At 38.7% G+C, this 25,814-nt stretch overlaps 2 protein-coding genes across 3 annotated transcripts in view; one reads left to right on the top strand and one right to left on the bottom strand.

Annotated features, from left to right (window-relative positions):
- Cd96 (CD96 molecule) overlaps window positions 1-25,814 on the top strand; it is an 89,992-nt gene that overhangs the window by 32,112 nt on the left and 32,066 nt on the right. For both annotated transcript variants that reach the window (XM_015478538.2, XM_015478537.2), the window contains 4 exons: window positions 2,237-2,292; window positions 15,710-15,800; window positions 18,047-18,235; window positions 24,536-24,631. In XM_015478538.2, the coding sequence (XP_015334024.1) occupies window positions 2,237-2,292; window positions 15,710-15,800; window positions 18,047-18,235; window positions 24,536-24,631 (432 nt within the window). The remainder of the gene's footprint in view (window positions 1-2,236; window positions 2,293-15,709; window positions 15,801-18,046; window positions 18,236-24,535; window positions 24,632-25,814) is intronic.
- On the bottom strand, window positions 7,486-10,796 carry Zbed2 (zinc finger BED-type containing 2). Its single transcript, XM_015478539.2, is given in 4 exon segments — window positions 7,486-8,116; window positions 8,119-8,164; window positions 8,827-9,414; window positions 9,525-10,796. Coding segments are annotated over 3 exon segments (654 nt in total). The 5' UTR covers window positions 9,403-9,414; window positions 9,525-10,796; the 3' UTR covers window positions 7,486-8,084.

Genomic DNA, 25,814 nt, shown 5'->3' with positions numbered 1-25,814 from the left:
TTGGAAACAAACTGCTCATCTCTTTTATCTATCATTCTCACTATTTGTTCACATACCAGGGTGTGACTGCTTTAGCACAAACACGAAACAGCCTCATCTGGCCTGACTGTTGGCAAGACAATGAAGGCAGCCATCCAGGATGTGAGAAGAACACCAATTTTAAGTTAGGCAAGCTGTGTCCCCATTTAACAAATATATATATTTTTTTGTACCGTAACATATTCTAATTACCTTGTCAACATTTAAACCGTGTACTGTATCTCTTTGTTGCGTTAAAATACTTTCATGTTGGTCTTGAATAGTTTCATTCCTTAACATCTTACTCTATCACCCTATCTGGTTCCACTTTTTCTGTCTCTACTTTTCTCTTGCTTCTTCTTTGAACTGCTGTCAGGAGATGCTTAGAAATATGAGCATCTTTCCTGCTTAATGGATTTCCATTTAGTAAGTGGGCTGGCTAGGCTGTGTATGGACAGTCTTATCCAGCCTTTGATCTATTTGTGGGTATCCCTTGCATATGTATTATAGTAATCCAAGCCCAGAGTTATATCATAAATCTTATTGAAAACCTACTCTCCATCCTTTGGTGATTCCCCATATTGAATAAGCTAAACACAAAACATGAAAACCTTGAAATAAATACTTAATGTATGGCCACCCATTCATCATGCCCTAAATTATTCATTTCTTCTTCCCAAATGGTGCCTCATCTTCCAACTTTGCATTCTCAATAGACCAAAGGCCAGAAGCTGGCCAACTCCTTTCCTTCCCCCTTTGCTTGAAGTCCCTTGGCCGGGAGTCACTTTCCATCATCACAAGTTGGCTCTTGCCCACTTCTTAGCTGAAAACTTCATTTCCTGCACCTCAGAGAGAATCCCCTGCATCTTTTAGTAATTGTTCTTTTTTAGGCCATTCATTCTACATGTTTTTTTCTCTGCTGGCAAGAGGTCAGAAATATCTTCCCTTCCAAGAGAGTTTAAGGGTGTATCTTGGTGTGGGTTCCCATGAAAGAAAACATGGAGACAGGATTTGAAATAAATTAATTTATTTGAGAGGTCATGTTGGGAAATAGGAGGCATAGGGAAGTGAGTCTAGGAAGAAAAGCAAAATAATAAAATGTGCATGATGCATGATTCAGCCAGTTACCATTGTGGATTTAGAGGCCAGTCTCACTGGGAACTCTGGGCAATAGCGTGAACACAATGATTATCTCACATGAGAGCAAGAAAATTGAGGTATTTATCCACCAACTTCCCATCTGCTATCACCACTCACTCCTTCCTTCCAATTTTCCCTTTTGTTGTACTGAGTGTGCTCTCACAATCCCAATGAATCCTTAGGCAGAGAGTCATAGGTGTGACCAGCAAGAGCCAAGTGTGTGCAGGTAAAAGCCAAGCCCACAGCATCTGAGGTAGCAGGTCTTAGGATCTTAGGTTCACAGAAAGCTCTGTCTGCTAGACTGAAGAACTTACTTGAAGTCACTTCAGTTAAACCTGATGTTAAAAAAGTGTGTACTCTGTGCTGGGTGCAAAGTACTGGAGATGAAGAGACAGATAAAATGCTCTGGCTTTGAGCCCCTTACAACCTAGCAGGACAGAAGAATCACTAACTAATGTCAGATATGTCCTAGTGCCAAGCAACAAAACAAGTATCAAGTGCTTTTCTGGCTCCCTTCTTGGTCCTGAAAATGATATTCTACCCTTTACCCCTTGGCCTTTGGACTTGTAGAATTCTTCTCTCTCCCCCACTGGCTATGCTTCCACTCCTGCACATTCCCAGTCTCACGTGATCCAACACTGATCATCACTCAAGTATCAGTTACAAGGTGCATCTTCCAAAAAACTCTTAACCACCAAGGCTGGGTTAGAAGCTTGTCTTAGGAGCTGGGGATATAAATCAGTTGGTAGAATGCTTGCCTCACATTCACGAAGCCTTGGGTTCAATTCCCAGCACCAAAAAAAAAAAAAAAAGAAGAAGATTTTCTTAAAAGTTTTCTTCAAGTTCTACATGTTCTCAATCATTGCACTTATCTCAGTGTATTCTAATTTCTATATTTTTCATAAAAATGTAAATAATGTGTCTATTTCCTAGACACTAGTATCTTGCCAGCCACACAGTAGGTGTTTAATAATTGTTTCATGGATGACAAATCTTTCTCACAACACACACATACACACACTGGTGGCCAGGTAGGATTTCATTCAGTGCCGCTAACTGTGTTTTATTTGCTTTTAAGCTAAACCAGAAATCCCCATGATTGTGGAAAACAGCACTATGAATGTCCTGGGAGAGGTGAGTCACTTTAAAGCCTTTGAAAATCTATAGTATTACATGCCAAGGTGTTTGGGTTGCACAGCTGCCAGGAACGTTCCCTCAGAGGACCTTACTCCTGGGCCCTTAGCCAAGTAACTGCTGATGGGCACAAAGGGAAGCTGAGCTGATTCTGCAAACTGAATGGGGATCCTTACTTTGAGTTGGGGCTCTCAGAAGGTGTGACCTCTTTTCTTTAGTCCTTAAATTTCCTGGAAAATTGTCCCAATTGTTTAAACTTCTCCTTAATAAAAACTGAGGGAGGGATGGATATTGCTCAGTTGGTAGAGTACTTACCTCACATGCACAAGCCCTGGGTTCAATCCCCAGCACCACCAAAAAAGGAAAAAAAGAGAGGGGAGGGAGCAGTGTGACCCTGGTTTAAGAGTGAGAATTTCACTCAGCTGACATTTAATTTGTTGCAATCCATTTTTCTGTACCAGCTTTCCCACTGCTTTCATTTCAGTCACAGGAAGAAATGTGTCTCCTGTACCTCCTCCAAATCATAGCTGCTTCTTTAGAAATAAGAAGGGCAGGAGAAAAAGGAAAGACTGGGTAGCTCCCAGTCTCCAGTCACTGGGATCTGGACCCACTTCCCAGCTATTGGTTGTATCCTTGAGCAAATTAATTCACATCTTTTAGTCAGTTTCACCATTCATATGAAGTAACTCATAATGGTATCTGCTCACTATTATTTTTTAAGAACATTATAAAATTAAAATATAAAATTAATGTGAAAAATTCTTAGTATAATTTGTGTCATATAATAAACGTTCAGTAAAAATTGTTGTTTTCATTGTTATTAGTAATATCTGCTTTAAGTAGCTGTCTTGTGACCTTATGATTTCAACCATGCTTTTCAAATCCCCAGGTAAAATAAGTGCTCTTATTAATTCTCAAACATCTGCTGTTACATGGTGTGAGAGAAAATTCTACTGATATTCTAATTTCTTCTCATCCTGAGAACATTAAATAACATGATTTGTGGTCCTGCTGAATATCAGTCATTTAATTTGACAGCTACATACAAATCATAACTGACTCTGTAGGATGTTTTCGGATGACCATACATAATGTATTACCTAAGCATCTAAGTCTCTCGCCAATTTCATGTATTAACCTCTGAAATAACTTCTTCTGTAATCCTGAGTATATTGAAAAGGGTTTAATCATTTTCTGCTTTAATTAATTCCCAAATTTATTAGTGGACTTCATTTCAATAGTTTAAATACAGCAAATAATCTAATGATTACAGATTTTGGTAGGTATCTTTCTTACAAGGATCTGTTATAGATTCTTGGTGTCAATGTTTACAGGTAATATAAGCTCAAGATATAAAACCATAAATTGGGTCCAAGAATCCATTATAAAAAAATGACTGTGGCTCACAGGCCACAAGTTATAAAATTTCCTCTTCTATACCATTGCTTCACTTAAATCTGGGAAAACTAGAGAAATTTCTTTCCTGGGGAATTAGTGAATAATCTCTCTCCAACTCTGTATAACTAGCTGCAGGACATGGCTTGTCTGTGGCTCTTTTAAGGTCTTGCCAAACATTAGTAATTCCTCACGCTAATATTCTTATAATCACTGCTGTGTCCTTAATAACTTATTAACTCTTCAAAGCCCTTTCACATACTTTTATCTCGTGATGCTTTCCATGTGCTCTGATATAGGTAGAGCATCTATCATTTCACAGTTGAGAAAGTAGGGCCTGGAAAGCCTAACATCTAGCTAAGTCATTCATAAGGGGCAGAGCTATCCACCTCTAGGGAGGCTGATAAGAGGAGATCATGTTCTGGGGTCAAATAGCACTAAGGTCAAGTCCTAATTCAATCACCTACTAGATAACCTCCATGAGCCTCAGCTTACTAATCTCTAAATTGAAATAATAAGAAATACTTCATAGGGTTCTTAGTATAATTAAACTCATGCACAGTTCTGGAGTACATGGCACATAGATGTCTCAGGGATATGTCTTTGCCTATTATCATTCACCCACACTTTCACCAATTCCTTCCTCTGCATTTGTAAATATTGATTTATAAATCCATTATGTGACTGAATGTAGGATATGGTGTGGGATGATAATAATAATAATAAAACAGAACATAGATTGTGGGATCTGGTAGAACTAAGCCTGAATTCTCTTTTATTACTTATTAACTTGGGTCCCTGAGACCTGGGTTCCTTAGCTTCCTCATCAGTGAATGGGGCAATGAGTCCAACCTCACAAGGGTGATAGAAGGATCAAACCAAAGAACGTATGCAAAGCATCTACATCTGGAGAGCAAAAGTATTCAGTATTGGTAATCTCCTAACCCTTACATTCTCTGGAAATTAATCACATCCACACGCATGAAGATGTGTAGTCTGTCCTACATCTTCATTGCTCAAGCAACATTTGTGCACAGTGGAGACTTAAAAGTATGCTGTCATCCTGCTATCAGTCAAAAGGACAAGGGGTGAATCTAGGAAACTTCAAGGTCATTTTGAACCATGCTGACCAGTTTCGGACTAGGCTGGGGATTTGATCAGTTATGAGCTGAGTTCCAATGGTTTTAGTTAAACTTATAAAGTTTATGAATAATTTAATTTTTCTTTTAAAATAAATAAGACACAAAATTAGCCTAACAAAGACACTTTCTCAGACAGGGACATGCCAGCAACATCCCAGGAAAGTGTCACACCTGAGGACAGGTTGTCCTGGTGCATCCCTGAGGCCACTCTCTCACCAGGACTCCCACACAACACACAGCTATGCTCCTGCAGCTGCAGTGAGAAGGGAATCTCTTATCCAAACCTCAGCCCCCGCAAACCCCATGTAGCAGATGTTTGCATTAGAGCAAAAGATGCTAGGCCAAAGAGCCCCACAGCACACAGCTGCTGATGGAGCATAAGAAGACACAAGAGAGACACATAAAACCCCACTTTATTTAACAGTTCAGGCTTTCCAAAACCACAATGAATCTCTTGCTTTATGCTCTAATCCAGTCATCTCCCTAGGTCCTGTCCTTGTCACTCCCTACATTTATTTTGCTTGACAAAATTTAGGGGAAAACATCTAAAAGAAAGCTATCTAAAATGAAACATAGGAAACAAAAACAATCTGAAGTTATGTTGCCTAAAGAGGAAAAGAATCTACAATAGATTCTGAAGCAGCCACAGGGATCCTTTCACTAGTTCTTGTGATCATGCCAGGAAGATTTCAGACATGTCATTCAGAGTAGCAGACATGAGTTTTTCAGAAGGGATAAGAAAAGGGAAAAGAGGACTCTCTCAAAGAAGAGAGTGACTCTTCTCAGAGAGAAGAAAGACACACTCCTCTTGCCCTCCAGTCTTTTTGGGTCCTCAGGAATTTTCCTAGATTCACCCCTTGTCCTTTTGACTGATAGCAGGATGACAGCACACTTTTAAGTCTCCACTGTGCACAATTAAGGTCCAAGGCAACTCAGGGTCACTTTGGACCATGCTGACCAGTTCTAATTATCATATCTCCCTGAGTTTTGGGATCTGTTCTGTGTAAGGGTCATAAAAGCGCCACCACCACCCCTCCCTACACACACATACAGGGTAACTTGTGTTCTTCTTATCAGCATTTTAGGGCTGCATTCCTCCTACAGATAACAGGTTGTTTGCTGAGGAATATAACAGAGCCCATTGACCTAAGCTGGGTAGGGCTTCAGGTAAATTGCTTTTGTAGGGGTCAACACAATGCACCCAGTATATAGTATCCCCTTAACCTCATGCCACTTGCCTATCAACACCACAAATTTAAAAACTGTGCTGTGGTTAGATGAAGACATTAACAGACCAGCTATGGTAGCATTTTGTGTTTATTTGGTTTTGCAAAGCTTGAACCCCTGTAGATTCCTTGATTTTCTTAAATCTCATTCCAAATGTATGATTTTGGATTTTGTTTTTAAGAGATTAAGTATGACAGCCTCTTTTTGTTGGGCATATTTTGTGGCACTAAAAATGCTCTGACTTCAAATGTCAGGGTCATGACTCCCAGAAGCCATCACCATTTGCCTTGGTGAGCACCTAAACTTTGAGCACAGAAGAGGAGGGCCTTAAAAGGGGCACTGTGCCCTCATGGGGAAAGCACATGGGAAGTGAAATCCTTAATCACAGCAGTTTTCTAGAAAGAGAATTGTAGGACTGCAGTATAGCCTGGGTTTTTCTCAAGGCTGGTGTTTGGACTTCTGTTTGTTCCACAAAGAGCTCACAGGGGAGACAGGTCTCACTGCTAGCCTCCCAACAAGTCTAGAAAGCAGGAAGAGTGAGCCTTGTAGGTGAGGACTGGAGGAGGAAGAGTCCAGTTTTATACCAGCATCTCATTAGCTTTCAAGGAGGTTGGTGCCCATTAGATACTTGGTGTATCAGTGAGATAGTGGGACCCTGTTTTCATCTTGTCTTGTCTTCCCTGGTTCTCTCAGTCTCCACTCTCACATATTTAAAAGAAAAAGAAGAAAAAGTGCTAGAGGAATTTTCCAAAACAAAATTCAACTCCAGCACAAAGCCCAGAGTGGTCTCCAGTTTGATTTTATTCAGTTAACATTTAATATCCTTAAGAATGCAGGAGATTTTTCTCTCCCAATGGACTGTCAGGCTCCCTTTTTTAAAAGTATCTCTGAACATTCAAAGATGGATGGTCATTTTAAAAATCAGAGAACAATAGATTGCCCTATAGTTAGTATTTCAGAGATACAAATAAAATCTAAAACCTACTTATTGAATGAATGACTAATCTGTGGGCACAGAACAAAAGCAACTTACTGAAATTGACCTTAGGATTTAAGAAAATATTCTCTGTCCTTCACTGGACGAGACAATTGTGATTTCTTTTCTCTTTATACAGTAAGGTCTGTCTTTCCCATCTTCACATTTCTTCTGGGTCCCTTTTCTTTTCTTATGGCTGTTCTTTATGTCTCCTTTCTTACTCCATCTTCTTTCTGAGGTTCTTTTGTCTCTTCTTCAGTAACCCCTCCTCCATTAATAGGTCTTAATATGACTTTAGATTATTTTTTAAAAATATTTGGGAGTAAACTTTTATATTCTTTATTATGCTTCAACCAATTGAATTGAAAAGTGTTTGCTTTTCTCTGTGCTAATTACAGATTAATTAGTTGAAGTGTCAAATTGTTGGGAAAAAACTCACAGGAAGCTGACAGGTAATACTAATGAAGCAGCTTTAATCTAAGCAGATGGCAAAACACATAACCACTGGAGAAAGAGATGCACTGCGAGTGTCCAGAGGGCTTGGGCTGGAGCCTTTGTCCTTCCACTGGGGATCACACAGAATCAGCTTTAAAGTCACCAACAGGATGTGTGCAAACAGCCCCCTTCCAGGGAGTCTGGTTTTGCTCTCCTACAGTCTCTGAGGTGAGCTGCTCAGGTGGACTTTCCAGCTCCCTGCCCAGCCTCAACTGTCCCAACTTTGCTCCACTAAAAACAAGTGCAGGGCATAAATCCAGTTATTTTTACTAAACAATACTGACAGTCTACTACATCCTGCCCTGAAACAACTCACAAGTACATGGTCGCAAAACTACTTTTATCTTTAGTTAATACATTTTGAGGTTTTTGCCAAGGGTCAGCAAACACTAGGAACCCTATAGATAGGCATTTGGTCCACTCAGACCTGTTGAGATGAATCACACAATGTACTGTTTTTCTTAAAAACAGATATGCCACTAAACCATGCTTCATGTTTGAGCTGGAACTAAAATGGAGAAGTCAGAATTTTCAGAAGAGATTCCCCTAAGCACGATTTAAAGAAAATGGAAAGGATGTGCAGCCATCGCAGGTCCTTCTCTCCACGTTGGCCTGCCTCCTTCTCAGCCTTCACCTTGCACTGTGTTATAGGGAGATGCTCAGAAACCACTCAAAGTCTGAATTCAAACAAAAGAGAGCTTTATTACCTAGCCAGGGACTGATTCCCCTGAGAGACTCAACCTCTGTGGGAGAATAGCACCCGACTGGCCTGTGGCTTGAATATTTAAGGGGGAACATTATATCTCATGGAATTTTCCTGGTAGCAAGCAAGCAGACTACAGAGCTGGATAAAAAGCAGTTAGCAGAGCAGAGTCGGACAACCACATCTTGGGTTTGAGCAGGGGGCGAGAATCTACTTCAAAGCCATAAAGATCACTGAGACCACCATATCTTGCAGGGAGCACATTTTGTGGGGTACAAAGTACAGAAAAATAACTTTTTCAAGAAGACAGCTTTTTTATTTCTGTTTCTCAGAAACAGTCCTTGTAACGGTATTTTACTTTTTTTTTTTTTACAGAAGCAGTAAAATAGAGTCACTTCGGTTATGCTTTACTTACGCAATCCTATAACAGTTCTTAACCTTATAATTGTCTTATGCAGCTATCTCTGTCCTGTAACTTAACCTATATTAATGCTTCTTTATGACTATAGTTAACCTATAGGTTTTTACACATACTTATTATCATGCTACAAACATCTTTAAATTGTTTGTCTATGTTTTATATTGATTAGGTCATACCACAACAGCTTCATCTCCAGGATCGCCCTTTCCACCTCCTCCAAGGTGTGCTCACGTCTCTCCACAGCCCTCTCCCTCCTAAGCACCTCCTTTTCCCTCTGGCTGGCCCACAAAGCCAGGGCGCTGGCCTGCTCCAGGAACCTGCCCCAGTCTCCCTCGATGCACACGGGGAGCTGGGGCCCTGGGGGCCGTGGGTCCTGGCGCTGCCCCGCCTGGCAGTGGCCACTCTTCTCCAGCTCCTCCCTGTGCATGCTTTTCAGATGCTTCCAAAGAGCGGTGGTGCCCACATTAACCCCAGGACCACAGCTCACCTGCCTGCCACACAGGCGGCAGGTGGCATACTGGTTGGGATGGTGAGCAGCACAAGCAGGGGCCAGGTGGAAATACTCCCATGCTTCAGAAATCCGGATCCCCTTGTTGTGGGGTATCAGGGTGGGCACAGTACTCACAAACGGACCAAGCTCTCTGGCCTCACAGATCTCCTCCTCCTTCTTCATCTCCAAGTCTCCTTTTACCTGAATCCTGGTTGCCTCCTCTTCCACCTCTTCTCGACTCATCGTGTCTCCTTCCACCATCTTCAGATGTGCCTAGACATGTACAAAACGTCTTTAGTCAAGCTACAAGCTGGAATGCGTATTGGGGAAGGGACTAGGGTAACTCTTGGGGACTCACAATAATGGTCAAAGGCTAGGCACACCTGGGGATGTGATATTTCCTCCTTTCTGCTTCACTGGAAAATTTGAGTCAGATTCAGTAAAAGGGTCTATGAGTACATTTCTTCCACGCCCCAAATACTTGCTGATCCCTCCTTGAATAGGCCAGGAAGACAAAACATATTATTTCCTGTAACAAAGATATTCACTGCCCAACCAATATAATGCTTTTAAGTGAACTCAGTGTTCACCACATCACCCATCAAAACAGGCGTTTTTGCATATTGAAAATTTTAAGTTTTTCTCTTTATTCTTCTCCATGCTGTTTCTGTGTTCCTTGTTAGTTACAGAATGTGTTTTGGAGGAGGAATAGCCTCAGGATTCAGGCTGTTCAGGACTTCGAGGGCTGGGGCCTCACTGGCTCTTCCTTGGTAGGGAAGAACAAACACAGATGATCATGAAAGAGAGAGACTCCCTTTCTAAGCTGTTTCAGTAAGCAGTCCAGATGCTGCAAGGCCTGCCAGGATCTGCATAATCAAGTTCCCAGTGTGAGGTCAGTTGTCCCTAGAGAGGTTCCTCTGAGACTGAGATTCTAAGAAATCTTACCAGCAGGCCTCCCTGCTTTTAGCAAGAGGGGCTGGCACACAGAGAAAGGGTGGGGCACATCCTCACAAACCTGGTGTTGCCTGGTTTTCCTCAGCAGGCAGCTCACCATACTCCCCTTTCCCTACCATGATCACCTTCCAAGTCAACAGCTAATAAAACCTTCCTGAAGCACCTTCCTCCAGATGCTTGGCTTATCTACCACATTTTAGAGATAAATAAATACATGGAAATTACCTTGCATTTTAAACACAATAATATTGCATTTTGAAAAAACAGTTTGATTTCTCTCTCATGTGTTATTTCTTAAATTAGAGGGTTTTTTTATTTTTTGTTTTTTTCATCAAGCTTTACAACCCTGAAGAGTTAGGAAATCCCCCCCCACCCCAAGACACAGTGGGTACTTACAAACCAGGAAGGCTCTGAACTTGCTCCTGATCTCTCTGGTGCCCAGTGAATGTGTTCCAGAACACCTGGGTGGTTGTTAGCTGGCTTTTAACCCCAGGAGGAAGACACCTCCAATTCTGGTTTCCTCCCACTTCCAGGAGAGTTCTGTTTTCAAGTGGGTGTGTCTCTGTTCATAAGGTTTCTCTGCAGCAATTAGACACAAAGGCAAACCTTTCTCCTCCCCTCCACCACCACAAAAGCTGTATCCAGCAAATGCCATGCAGCAAAACAGATTGTCAAGCACCTACAACTTTTAGTTCAATTTCCCCATGAGGAGATTATGTGACCTCTCAAGCAAAGAAATAGATTTAAGGCAAAAGAGTGAGGGTGAAATTTGGGCCAAAACCCACATATCTCAAGAACCTGTGATTCCAAATATTTTGTCCAATTTTCAGATCATGAGTTTTGACTTTGGGTTTGACACCTATGGCTGTTATAAATGCAGTCAGTAGAAAAGTTAAAGAACCTGCTGAACAGGGAAGATTAAGTGAAAAAAAAAAAAACCTAAAATTCAAAGAAGTATGGCAAGTTGGGAAATAGAGTTTGGAATGTTTTTTATTGTATTATGTAACTAGACTTGGAAAAACTACAATGCTTCTGGCTTCTACTCTCAGAAATAAAGGAATAGTCACCACCACTTAGGCAAAAATACACATTTAAGTATATATATATATATATATATATATATATATATATATATATGTGTGTGTGTGTGTGTGTGTGTGTGTGTACACACACACATACACACACACATTTATTTTAAATTTGGGAAGGAAGATCTACCAAGAGGAGATAGGAATATGTTTAGGATGTCCATAAAAAAATAAAATAAAATTTGCATTGTGGAAAAAAAGATAGAAAAAGCATAGCCCAAAACATGGAAGGACTACAAGTTAAATTTCCAGTGGGGAAAAAGGGGTGGAAGAAAGATTCCAAATTGAAATGAAGAATTGGTAAACAAATAGGAAAACTTTAAGAGACAAAAATAATCTCTTTGTATAATAAAAAGCTAAATGTTTTCAAAATGATCTGATGAAAAGATCTTTGGGAAAGGTGCTGTCCAAATGTTGGCAAGGTAAATGGGGTTAATTTAAATAGTCACAGTATTTAATCTGTGGAAATGAGGAAATGTTACAAAGCCAAGTCCTTTTACTCACTGCTTGAAAGATGCTTAGTGAATCAAGAACCAGTTGTTGTGTTGCATGAAGACACTCAGAAAACACTCAAAGTACAAATTTAAAACAAATTAGGGAGCTCTATTATATTACCAGGGACACTTCTGCCATGCCCAAATGGCCTTCTGACAGAAGCGTGCCAAGCTATCTGTAGTTCCAATATTTAAGGAAGAAAACCACATCTTATAGAATTTTCCAGGTAGCAAGCAAGCAGACTCCAGAAGCTGAAAAATCAGTTAGCAAAACAACTCAAACAACCACATCCTGGGTTCAAGCAGGTGTTTAGCAGGGGTGAGAGTCTACTTCAAAGCCATGAATACCACAAGACCACCGTATCCTGGGTTGAGCACATTTTGTGGGGTACACGGTTCAGAAAAATAACTTGCAGCAGAAGACAGCTTTCATTTTCATTTCTCAGAAACAGTTAATATGATAGTTTCACATGGGAACCATAAAGATGGAGTCACTATGGCTATACTTACTATTTTATTGATCTATGTTTTTTAATCTATAATCTATAACATTAATTATTGATTAACTCAGATCAGCATTTTTAAATCAGACCATAACAGAGCAAGGAAGAAGGTTGATTCCATAAACCAGCCAATTCATGAAGATGGTGAACTGGTGTCCTAAAGGACATCCTAACTCAGCTTGCATTTCAGGTTCCTTTCATCTTCAGAAGGGTAATTTAAGGTAGGAAGTGATTGATGGTAGCCTCGAAGGGGAAGTTGTAAAATCTGGTGGTTGGCAATCTGTTGATTTTACAAGTAGTCACAAGTTCATGATGACCCTACAAATCATGAAGACATCTGAGTTATTCCTTTCTTGGCCTGGTCAGTCTTGAGGAGGATGGTAGAGAATTTAGGGACGTTTCAGTTAAATCAACTTTATTAGTTTTAAATAAACATTCCTTAAATAATTAATGAGGGGTGCACATTCAAGGAAGTGGAGGTGTTTTCTAGTGAAAGACCACAGAGCCGGGGTTAAATACAACATGGAGGAGGTGGAGCTAATTTCCCTTTGAACTACAAGCATGGCTATGGAAATGATCAATCTTACAGTCAGATGTGGACTCAGTTTTTTTTTGTTTTGCTTTGTTTTGTTTTTTGCATCTCAATCTCATCATCCTCTAATCATATACCAGCTCCTCCTGGCTTCTGGGGCAACATCCCTGACTCACATATGGTCCTCAAGATGTTCTACTAGGGAACCCACTCTACCTGTCTATGTGGGGGAACTCCCCACTACTTTACAACAAAGACCACCAATAGAATACAGGCCCATACTTCCCCTGTCCACAAAATGTGACTTTGTTTTCTAAGTAATTCACAGATTTCACTCTTTTCTGTACTCCTGTATAACTGTCCAAATACTTGGTGGGAATTTGCTACATAATTCTTTGTACTAGTGCTCACTTATTCCATATATAGTTAGAATCATGCATTGAAAAATTATATGACTCATCTCTCAATGCAATAGGTACATAATAAGTTAGTGAAGGGATTTTTACTTCTCAGCCACAGAACACATGTGTGTATGAGTATGTGTGTGCATGTACATTCTTATGCATATTTACTTCATATATTTTCAGATTTAGCATGTTCTTACTCGTTGAAGACAAATGGAAGTTCCCTACTAAAGACAGTTCTGCTTGCTCTACAAACACATATATTTGAAATTTCCTAGGGCATTTGGCCTCTGTTGAACCACTTTGGTCTCTGACTTTTCAGTTTCAGAGATCAGGAAGAGTTTTAGAACAAGAACCTAAACCAAATCTTGGAACACAGAGTCTGGAGGTCATATAGAATATTTGAAATCTCAGTAGTTTCAGAAACATGAATCAAAGCAAAAAAAAAATTTTTAGTTGTAGATGGACACAATATCTTTATTTCATTTATTTATTTGTATGTGGTGCTGAGGATCAAATCCAGTGCCTCACATGTGAAAGGCAAGTGCTCTACCACTGAGCCACAACCCAACCCCTGTAAGAGTCAGATCTTTTCATCTGTTTTTGGAAGTTGATAAGAGATCTGTTCAGTGAGCCCACTGCCTTTGTAAAATAATGAAACCCCCACTTGTTCCTGATATTACTGTATCATCATCTTTTTGTGGGTTAACTGAAGATGGAAGAAATGAATCATGAGAATGGTTAACACATTGAACCTAATATAAACCTTTACAACATTTTTTTTTTTTTTTAGAATTTCATTTCCTATGTTTCTCTACTCCTTTACGGGCTAACTGGAAATAAAAATCCATTTTTGGCATTTTATTGGATGAAATGAACTGAATTCTCTTTACTTAATAATGAGTGTATTTTCAGAGATCTGGTTTTACTTTTTATTTTTTAGAAGATAAAATTTCATATTTTCTACATAACTGCCACATACATAACTGTCCCCATTGCCTTGAAAAAACACGTGTTGAATGAGTTGCCAGACACTGTTGTCTAGGTGATACGTAACCCCCTTTGAAAGTTTGCTTGTTTCCTGGGGATTCGATAGTGATGTACTAAGGAATGGTAAGCTGCACCTCAATGGAATCCCATCAGGAAAATGTTCCCTAACACCCTTCAGTAGAGTTTCTCAGCTCTGTAGTTTCCAATTCTTTGGGAGTCACCAGTTTGTAGAGTGGCACAGCAAATATCACCCACAGTTAATTGTTCTTTACTGGTTAACTATTATATTTTTCAATTGTGAATATTTGGGCACTAAGAACCTGGGCCAGGCATATATAAAATATACACATCTCTTGTTTAGAAAACAGGTTTGAAAGCAAAAATAACCGAAATGGGGACAGACCTTTATGGATCAGCAAGTCTTTCTTTATTAAGCAGCAGAATGGCATATTTTCAGGGGAGAAAATGGCAACTGGTTATAGTAGAGGTCTCATTTTTATAGAGTTTAGTGAGAGTTAATCATAGTAGAATGTGCAGTGTGACTTAATCATTAGAGACTTAATCATAGCAGAATGTGTCAGTTGGGCAGTCAGGAAAATAGTTGTAGAACAGGAAATTGTAAAAGTTCAGAGTTCATTATTTTCCTTCTCTCCCTGGGACCCACTGTCCACCTTTTCTCCCTGGGGTTGTTGTTTCCATATCCTTCAAGTTTAATTATAAATGGAATTATAATTTTTTAGGGAATCAGATAAAACAATAGGGATTCAATAAATATCACTGAATATTTTCACCGAGATATAGAAAAAGTATTATCCACAAAGAACAGTGTTAAAAATAAAATCAACTAACCTAGCATCTAAGTTCCATGTTTTTGTAACATAACTATCTGTTCTTCCCCTTTTTTTCTTATTTGGATATGACATGTTTTACCAGGAAACACCTTGGACTGATATTGAGGTGACATAGTTCTTCAATAGTGCCCATTAACTGTTTTCCACTTCCTTTAGCCTCTTGATGACTTGATTTTTCCCATCTTTCAAATGGCAATAATAAGGCAAAGAATCAAGACAAAAAGTAAAAAATAACAATAATTAGAAAAATTCTTTACAAGTCAAAAGTGGTATAATTATATTAATGGTTTCTGTAGTTGTTGCTACAAATAATCTTTTACATTGTTTGGAAAACAGAACGTGTGCATCTCTCCTCCATTTTAATCTAACAATTTTCTTTTCTGGCCTTTGCCTGATATACCTTTATTTCTTCTATTCTGTAGTTTTTATTTAGTACTAGATTACTCTGCCTACACAAAGTTATGATTTCCCTTTTCCAAAACCCATAAACTAGACAGGTAACATTAGTATAGTCCTAGATTCTTAAATTGACCTAGGGTTCTAGCCCTAAATGTATAACATCTCTGTAGGCAATAAAGTACAGCAATATGTGTAGTAAACATTTTAATACAATCTATCTCAGAAATAGGTTGCCCAGTTAAAAAGAGAGAAAATCGTGTTTTGCCAAATTGTCTTGTGTGAACATTGGTGAATGTGTAAGGAGTACCAATTTCTTCTGAATTTGCAAATAATCTTCTTTATGTCTGTCCTAGAAAACATTTACCTGCTCACTAAAGAATGTGTTTCCCAAAGCAAGCCTCACATGGTTTATAGATGGAAGGTTTCTTCAAGGTGAAGAAGAAGGTAAACAAGGAAATCAATGGAAATGGGTTTTAAAAAGAAAGAAATAAAACATCAGAAATTTTCATTGCCCAAGTTATCTTGGCATTTAAAAATAATTTTCACTAAAGGAAAATCATTGTCTTATCCATCAGATGCCATTTTCTGATGCTGCATCTGACTCTCCCATGGGGTGGAAGGTAACATTTCCCAGAATGAAGGAAACACAATTGGCTCCATCAAACCACATACAAGCACTGTTTTATTTAAGTGTTAGTGAAAGCAAATGTCTTACATGAGGGCAAAAACACTTACTTCAACATGTAGTTATTACTAATAAGTTCTCGGCTTTTGTAACATTGCTACCTGATCTTCCATTTCTTTCTTATTTCAACACAAGATGTTCAATTTATTTAGCACCACTGCTTTAAATCAATTAAATAATTTCTACTTATTTTGTGAGGATCTGGGGCAAAGTTTGGGGCTCTGGACTCTGGAGGAAGTATATATAAAGGAACTGGATCCTTAACAAAGAACATGTTCACCAGGAGGGTTAAAAGTTCCTGGGGCAGAAACACACACTGAGACAAGCTCAGCACAAAACTGCATTTTTCGTAAGTGGTAACCATGACAGCCGCTGTCAAAACAATCTCAGACATCCCCTGCCTGGACAACAGGCCTTCCTCTGGGTCGTTTTCCCTTTAAGCTTAACATATTTTTAACAATAACTCAATCACAAAACTCTTGCTGCATGATTATTTTTAACTTTTAAAATTAAAAGCTTATGTGGATGATTAGATTGATCCCTTAAAGCATAGTTTATTGGTTGTGTTAATTAGTTTGCTTTAGGCAATTCATCCACAACAATAATATGATGCAATCTTAAAAATATCTGTTAAAGATTATTGTAAATATGTTCTATCAAATAAACCCTGCATAGGTAAAGCACCCAGATTTGATGTGCCCATTACTCTTAACCAGGAGGCTCAATGGTGTGGTCAGAATTCTATCAGTACACAATGGCATTTAACTATTGCTTTGTTAAGAAATAACTGCAAAACTAGCATTAAGAAGTTTTAATGTAAAGAAACTGTGAAAACTGGGTGCAGTGGTGCAGGCCTGTAATCCCAGAAGCTCTGGAGGCTGAGGGAGGAGGATGGTGAGTTCAAAGCCAGCCTCAGCAAAATCCAGGCACTAAGCAACTCAGTGAGACCCTGTCTCTAAATAAAATACAAAAAAGGGTTGTGGATGTGGCTCAGTGGTTGAGTGCCCCTGAGTTCAATCCCTGGTATCCCCTAAAATAAAAAAAAATTTCAAAAATACTGTGAGAGTCCAGAAAGATCTGACCTATGGTGATAGACAATTTTACATTAATTCCCTGTGGCCATATGTGCTGTTTGGAAGTTGTACTGATAGAGGCAAACAGCATCCAATTTTTAAAGACTTTGCAAGATGCAAAATGCAAATACTTATAAATCTACAGCTTATTTCAGGGAAAGGATACACATAGAAACTCAATTAGAATATGTGTTATCTGCTACAGTTACAAAGAGTCCCTGGAACTCAGATGTGACCTACTCTGTACTTTCTCTGAAAGGGCCACAGCTGGAAGCACTTTCTCAGAGCAGGAACCACCAAAGAATGGTGTAGAACAGCACTGAAGTAAGAAGCTCAAAGTAGAGTCGTGGATGAAGTTATTTTTTAATTTTACACATCATGTAGGTATATTCTTGCTACATAACCAGACTCTACAACAGAACCCTCCCAGAGTCTAACCCAGTCCAAGTGAAAATCATCAATGTCATCATTATAGTAAACAGTGCTGCTGAGCTAGGAAAATCTGCCCCTAAACCCTGGACCCATAGTCACAAACAAAGCAACACTACTAATCAATGCATTTCATACCTTGACCGCAGATCAGATCAACACTTTGTAGAAGCGCAAGCAAACACTTCAGGTTAATTCCAGGGCTGCTGAAATTGAGCATCACTTCATAGAAGCTACAGTTTGACTACATTAAGCCCCTGCATCACCATAAATTAGGTGGGTGTGGTGGCTCAAGTATATAATCCTAGCTACTTGGGAGGCCTAACTGGGAGAACTGCTTAAGCCAAGGAGTTAGATGTCAGCCTGGGCAACATAGTGAGATGCCATCTCAAAAAATAAAGGAAACAAAAAACAACATCAAATGATAAGGCCATGTCTTGGTATCATTATATGGCTGATGCAAAAAAATGTTAGTGATAACCATGTTTGAATCTATTTTGTAGGAATAAACATTACCAATGAAGAGAGAAAAGGCAAAAATGGATTTCTGGAACTCAAGTCTATTTTAACAAGGATGCATGGTAGTGAACCAACCCAATCAAGTAACCTGACCATTTGGTGTATGGCTCTGTCTCCAGTCCCTGGAAATAAAATGTGGAATACTTCATCAGAAAAGATCACTTTTTCCTTAGGTGAGTTGTTTATTTAATAAAGTCAGTAAGGGCTGGACAAGACTGCCAAAAATTCAGAACATGTCTAATCAGAACAAAAAAAAGTACTCACCATTTCCATAAAACTTTGATCTCAGAAAACCCTCTCCCCAATGCTTTACTTTCAAATTATCAAACATTTTCACAAGTAAAATTTGAAAATAATATTACAAGAATTTCTTCAAATGAAAGGAAAGTAGATGATTCCTGTTTCCATAAAGAATTTCTGTTGAATACAGTAATTTTTGTTCAAATTCTATCAATCATAACTCTTTTTTTAATTTTTTATTGTTGGTTGTTCAAAACATTACATAGTTCTTGATATATCATATTTCACACTTTGATTCAAGTGGGTTATGAACTCCCATTTTTACCCCATATACAGATTGCAGAATCACATCAGTTACACATCCATTGATTTACATATTGCCATACTAGTGTCTGTTGTGTTCTGCTGCCTTTCCTATCCTCTACTATCCCCCCTCCCCTCCCCTCCCCTCTCCTCTTCTCTCTCTGCCCCCTCTACTGACATTCATTTGTCCCCCTTGTATTATTTTTCCCTTTCCCCTCACTTCCTCTTGTATCTACTTTTGTATAACTCTGAGGGTCTCCTTCCATTTCCATGCAATTTCCCTTCTCTCTCCCTTTCCCTCCCACCTCTCATCCCTGTTTAATGTTAATCTTCTTCTCATGCTCTTCGACCCTACTCTGTTCTTAGTTACTCTCCTTATATCAAAGAAGACATTTGGCATTTGTTTTTTAGGGATTGGCTAGCTTCACTTAGCATAATCTGCTCTAATGCCATCCATTTCCCTGTAAATTCTATGATTTTGTCATTTTTTAATGCAGAGTAATACTCCATTGTGTATAAATGCCACATTTTTTTTATCCATTCGTCTATTGAAGGGCATCTAGGTTGGTTCCACAGTCTTGCTATTGTGAATTGTGCTGCTATGAACATCGATGTAGCAGTGTCCCTGTAGCATGCTCTTTTTAGGTCTTTAGGGAATAGACCGAGAAGGGGAATAGCTGGGTCAAATGGTGGTTCCATTCCCAGCTTTCCAAGAAATCTCCATACTGCTTTCCAAATTGGCTGCACCAATTTGCAGTCCCACCAGCAGCATTTTTGTTTATTTGCCACATAACAAAGATTAATATAAATACTGAGGATTAATAGAGATTAAAATGATCCTAAAATTTCTTCGAACTCATAAAAAATATCCAATTGTTTACAGCATATATAATTTGAATACTTAGAAAGGGGTAAACCATATTTGCAATATAAATACCATTAGGAAAAGGACTATAGCCTAATGATTTTAGTGCCCTAGTTTGAAGCACAGTATCTGGGATGTAGAAGATTTTATGACCTGAATATTGATATATACCATCATTCTAGTTATTACAAAATTTAACTAACCAGAGTATTTACTATTCTGAGCCAGATCAAATAATGAATATTTTACTACATAAAAGATGAGAACAAATGTCTCAACAAATGCAGTGACAATAGATATGCCTATAAAACATTTCTAATGGCATCTGAAAGATATGTGTATTTAATAATAATCTTATAAAACTAAACAGATTTGCAAATCATTATTACCACTATGTAGGACAATGAACCTTTTTAATCATTATCCTATTTTCAGAAATAATGTAGTCTCTGACATAATCATAAAAACACAGTATAACTTATGAGGGAAAGGGTTTTTCTTTGTCTCAAGGACACGTTTTGTATCTCGGGTCCTGATAAGTTCCTTTGCGAATATAATGGTTATTACTGGGATCTTGGGATGAAGAATAACGTACATCTCCACCAAATCCATCCTCACTACCTAGAAGCAGGCATCCTCTGATGCTGGGAAGGTAACATAGTCCCCAGAGCCCTCCCTGTTTATAGGTATAAGTATGAACAAAGTGGTCAATGATCTTTTCGTCAATCATTCAGAAGTTTTGATGGATTTACATGAACATAGCCTTTCTTGGCTCTTCCTAACTCCCTTGGGAATAAGGATGCCTCTTTTCCAGAAGGCTGGACATGGCTTCAGCTTTGGAACAGTATGAAGTTAGTTGTTTGTCACTTACATTTGCCAGTAGCTTTGGCAGCATCTAAGGACTTGAACTAAAAGAGTGTAAAACCTCAAATTCCTAAAGAGAAACCTATTCCTATGCTTGAAAAACAAAAATCAATATTTTGTAATGTGAAAACTGTGCTTGATTTCAAGATCAAAAATTATGAACACTTTTAAGGTAATAAGAAGGAACACTAATTCTGATAACCCCAAACACGCCATAATTCTAATTTTATAAGGGAACCATCAATCTAGTATAATTCTAGACTCTAAACAGGGGGTTAATTTTAAATTGTCAAATGGATCTTCAGCCTCCATGATCAAATATTAAAGACAATAAACTTTGAAGAATTCAGTTTCCCAAAATTCTAGCTCCCATTCTGGTCCCATGGTAACACAATCATTTTGAAAGTGTTAGAAGGTGCACTTGAGGCTCTGCAGAGCAGTGCCATCACTTACTTCCAAACATACTCTCTGGAAGCTTTATGAACTCTGCAATTGACTTCTGCAAGAGTCATTGCTTTACCAAGCTATTTTTGTTGACAAGATACCGAGATGAAAACACAGAAGAAAAATCTATCATCTCAGTGCTGGAAAGAAATTCTGAGACTATTAGAGGAAGAAAGGGATTTAGGGAGAGAAGGGAAGGAATTTTTCTCCCTTTTGATTTCAGAGAGGGTCATAATGTTGGAAGCGGAGGTGCTCCCTTCCCCACACACACCCAGTATCCCAGGAAGTTCAAGTGCTCAATGGTGCTTACTCTAGAGAAGTCATAAAGGAGAAGGGGTCCAGGTGAAGTGATCAGTGGCTCTTCAGGTAACTATTTGTGCACAGGACCTGCAGAATTCCCATGATTTAACAGTAACTTTTCCAAAGATATCCTGCCGTGACACCTATCAGAATATCTAAAATTGTAGCACTGTAGTCTATTTTTTTTTTTCACATTAATACAATTGGTCCAGGTACAGTGGCACACACCTATAATTCCAGGTACTTAGGAGGCTGAAACAAGAGAATCACAAGTTTGAGGCCAGCTTCAGCAATTAGAGAGACTCTTGTCTCAAAATAAAATTATAAAAGGCTAGGATTATGGCTTAATGGTAGAGCGTTTGCCTAGCATGCAGAAGATACTGGTTTTAATACCTAGTACCACATACACACACAAAAAAAGAGGTTTTTTTTTGGGGGGGTGGCAAGGTGAAGGGGAGAGATTTTGTTTTGTTTTAATGTTTTAATTCAAAAGTGAAGCACAAATTCCTCCTGGGGTTGTTAATATCCTGGCTGTCATAAACTTTGATAGAGATTTGTCTATTAAATGATTTCCAACTGTGACTATTGAAATCAAGACCTTTGAAATAGAGAGTTGAGGGTGGACAACTATGTGTGTGTGTGTGTGTGTGTGTGTGTAAAACTGTGTATGTGTATTTTGGAATGTGGAATATTGATGTATTTGGAGTTAAAAGGAATAGCTCCGTAGTGGGATGAGAGGAACACTGATTATCGAGATGGAAGTTGCCAGATATTCTTGTTTTCTGACTCCCTATTTTGCAGCCAGCCTTATACCCAACACTGAACCTGGGGTCCTGAGAGTATCAACAGAGTATTTCAGTATGTGTATAAATCACCAGGGATCTTGTTAAAATTCAGGTTCTGATTCAGTAGGTCTGGGTAGCAGGTAAAATTCTACTTTTCCAACAAGAGCCTAAGAGAAGCCCATTCAACCGGTCAAATGGACTACATTTTGAGCAAAAGGATCTAGCAAGCCCTGGAGTTTGATTTATTTCTAGTTGGACCAGATAAGCCACCTAGTAGTGCCCCAGAATCAGTCCATCTGCCCTTGTGGGACATCCACAAAATGATTCTGAGAGCCATGCCCAGCCTTTTCCAGGGTAGACCACTCAGGAAAAGATCAGGTTGCTTTAGGCCAGCGGCTCAGTACCAGTACTGTGATAAATGGGATGATCTGAAAGCTGGGTGAGGTGTTTCTGCTAAATTCTGCACTTGAGTTTGGAAAGTCACTTCCCCTGGTAGATTGTAATTATTCCTTTTTCACCCCCTGAATTTTTGTTTTGACCATAGCAGAGATTCTACTTCACTGTCCAATCTGAAACCAGAGAGAAGTTTTTTGGCCTCAAGTTTCATCTTGAAAGCTATGCACCATCTTTGTCCCAGGGCAAAGAGTTCTTCTCAAAATGAAAATCTTGTACTAATGTCTTCCTAATGTAGAGAGAGCCTGAACCCTTCAACTTCCAAAGACTTAGTAATCAAATATAGCAGAATAGTGTCCTAAAACAGAAATCTTCCAGCAATGAAACATAAATGTTTCCCATTGTGGAAGTCTGGGATTGGGCATAACCTATCAACACTTTCCATTCAGGGAGCCAACATTCTGTCAGATAGTAAATACATTAGGTTTGTGGTCTCCATCATGACTACTGAACTCTGTCACCATAGCACAGAAGCAGATGTAGACAACATGTAAACCAAAGGACACCACTGTGTTCCCATAAAACTTTGTTTACAAACAAAGTCAGTGGCGGAATTGACTGTGGGCATCGTTTACCAACCTCTGCTCCAACCAATCTACAGTGAAAATCATTGAGGTATTTATTTTCCAGACCCATGTTCCATCTTATTAAGATATTATTTTTGGAAGATGATGCTTATGGTCTATCAGCAGTCAGATACAACTTAAAACTGGTCTTTTGTCTTCCAGTGTTAAGAATGTATTCATATGTATTATCATTTGCATTTGCCAGGATCCATAAACACAGTGAGGAACAAAACAATTATTTCTCTTGAGGGGCATACCAATGAAACAGAGTGATGAGGGCTTCCCAGAATTTGAGGAGGTACATTCAGGGAAGTTTGGAAGTAAAAGAAAAATGTCAGGAAACAACATGAACAAAGACCAGAAAGAGGGTCTTGTGTTGGAGAAACTAGGTTGAAATATTTGCCTGTTGGAAACCATGTGTGATTTAAGAGAGAATAGGTAAAAGTTGATGTCAGGAAATAATGTTGGTAGTGTAACGAGGGGCCAAATTATGATAAAAGTTTGAAACCAGCCTCAGCAATTTACCCAAGATGGCATGCTCAAAGTTCCAACTTATTTTGGATAGCATAGAGAAACAGTATGCTCATTTTGTTAACCTAATACACTCTACATGTAACCCTGCCTCCTCGGATTAATAGCATAAACTTACTTGTAACAGCCAGAGCCAACTGTGAACCTTGCCCATAGCGTACAGTAATAAAAACACTAAGAATCATAAGAACAAAACATAGATACATGTAAATATATATATAAATAAATACACACACACACACACACACACACACACTCTGACCCTTAGAGCAAATTGCAGGATAGAACCAATTGTATAATATGTAACTAAATATCCAGAAAATTGGCATAACTCATCAGGTGTGACAGTATATCCAATGATATTGTTCCTAGAAAAATAACAAAAATACTCCAGCCTCAAAACTTATCTAGCTGCTTTTAAGCTATATGTTCCTGAAGTCAACAGATCCTCCCAGCATTTTCAAATTGTTTCATACCTCAAGTAGGATTATATTAAAGAACAATGGAAGGTGAAAGAATTTAAATGAAGGTAAAATATAAGTGAAACAACATATACTAGCCTGTATTTATACACACACACACACACACACACAGAGAGAAAAAAGAGTTGTAGCCAAAAATGTTATGACAAAAGCTATAATTTTAGAAAAATAATACCATACGTCTTAAATTCACTGATGTTACATCCAATTAAGTATCATTATTTGTACTACTGGTTAAAAAAAATGTGAGTCTATGGATTTTATAAACTCTGGGTTTACGAAATATTAAAATATTTCAAAATATTAATTGTTTTCTCATGTCTTGGTTGAACGTCCCCTTTCTCTAGGAAGCTTTCCCAGACCTCTCTTTCTTGATCAGTGCCCCGAAATGCATTCCCATGGCACGTTGTCCCTGCACTGTCACCACTGTCACGGCATTCAACACAGAGTTGGCCACCTCTTCTCTAGGCTGTACTCTCTTTAAGGACAGTCCTGTGCCTTTCTTATTCCCTGTCACATCTCTCTGCCTTGCCCATAACCCGCTCTTCAGATTGACTTGTTAGGTAATTAACAAATAAAGGAAAATATTCTTAGCAACTGTTACAATATTTTGTTCATTTTGAATGTCTGATCCTTACAGGTTCTGTGAATGCCCCAACCACGGAGCCTCCACCCAGTGTCACAGACTCTCCCCTGAGCACCCCGCCATCTCCAGCCAACAGTGTATCTCCTACCAGTAAGAATGTGTTCATGCTGCTTTACTTTCCATGAGCTATTAAACAGTTAATCAAGAAGATGGTTAAAGAAAAAAGAATTCAGTAAAAATGCATGATTTATGCCCTTTTCTGCTATGACGTTTTAGACAAACATGTTAAGTACTGTTCTCAAGGTTTTGAAGAGTTAACAGTTTGCAAAGTCCTTCACTTGGAGTCTTTGAAAAACCCGGACCAATAAATATTCAGTGAAGAATTTAAATTCAGTGTTTATTGCTAAACAGGTTAATAAATTGACAGTCCTTCTCCACAACTGTGTTCTCATTGGGGAGTTTAAAAAAAACGGTCACAAATGGTGGCCCCATTTTAAATTTAAATTTGTTTGGGTTCAAATTGATTTCCCAAGCTGACTGGTGAAGACCATGGATTCAGCTGTCCCATCTGTGGTGTCATTAATGATATAGGCCACTGGGTCTGTGTTGCTATGGCAAAAGAATGACAGTGACTCCCAAAGGTTGGCATTGATGCAAACAAATCATAAATTCCCATGTCCAAGGCCCTTGTGCTTAATAAAGAACCATGGTGACTTTCTCCAACACAAAAAAAGAAGAAGTTGTATTCTATAGAGAGAGGATATATGGCTTTCATTTCTTATTTAATTAAAACTATCAATTTTAGCTGAAAATGAGAACTGAAAATGGACAAAATAAAAGCAGACTGTGGGAATGAACAATTCCTTTAGCCAGTAGCCTGTTGCATCTAGCCAGCGGTCACTGTGAGAGGAAGAAACCACTCAGAAAATGAAGTAGATAGCAGGCGAGGGATGCCTGCTTTAGGTCTAGAGGATTATTTCTTGTTCTTACTGTTTTATAATTTTAATTTTTTTCTTCCCCCTTCTCCTCCTTCCTTTTAATTTTTGAATCTTCTCTTTTCTAGCTCATCATTTAGTGATAAATTGTGATAGATTTTGGCATTCTTCATTCAGCACATATTAGCATATTTAATAATACCTTAAATCTCTACAGTATCCTGTATAACTATCCATTGCTTCATGAAAAATTGCCTGAACACTTACTAAATTATAAAACATGTCTCACATGGTTTCTGGAGTTCAAGAACCCAGAAGTAGCTGGGTGCTGTGGCACTCGCTGTAATCCCCACAGCTTGGGAGGCTGAGGCAGGAGGATTGTGTGTTTGAAGCCAGCC

Source organism: Marmota marmota, unplaced genomic scaffold, assembly GCF_001458135.2.
Source record: "Marmota marmota marmota unplaced genomic scaffold, marMar, whole genome shotgun sequence".
NCBI classification, from domain to species: Eukaryota; Metazoa; Chordata; class Mammalia; order Rodentia; family Sciuridae; genus Marmota; species Marmota marmota.
The sequence above is the reverse complement of the archived record's forward strand: the minus strand, read 5'-3'. Positions and strand labels throughout refer to the sequence as shown.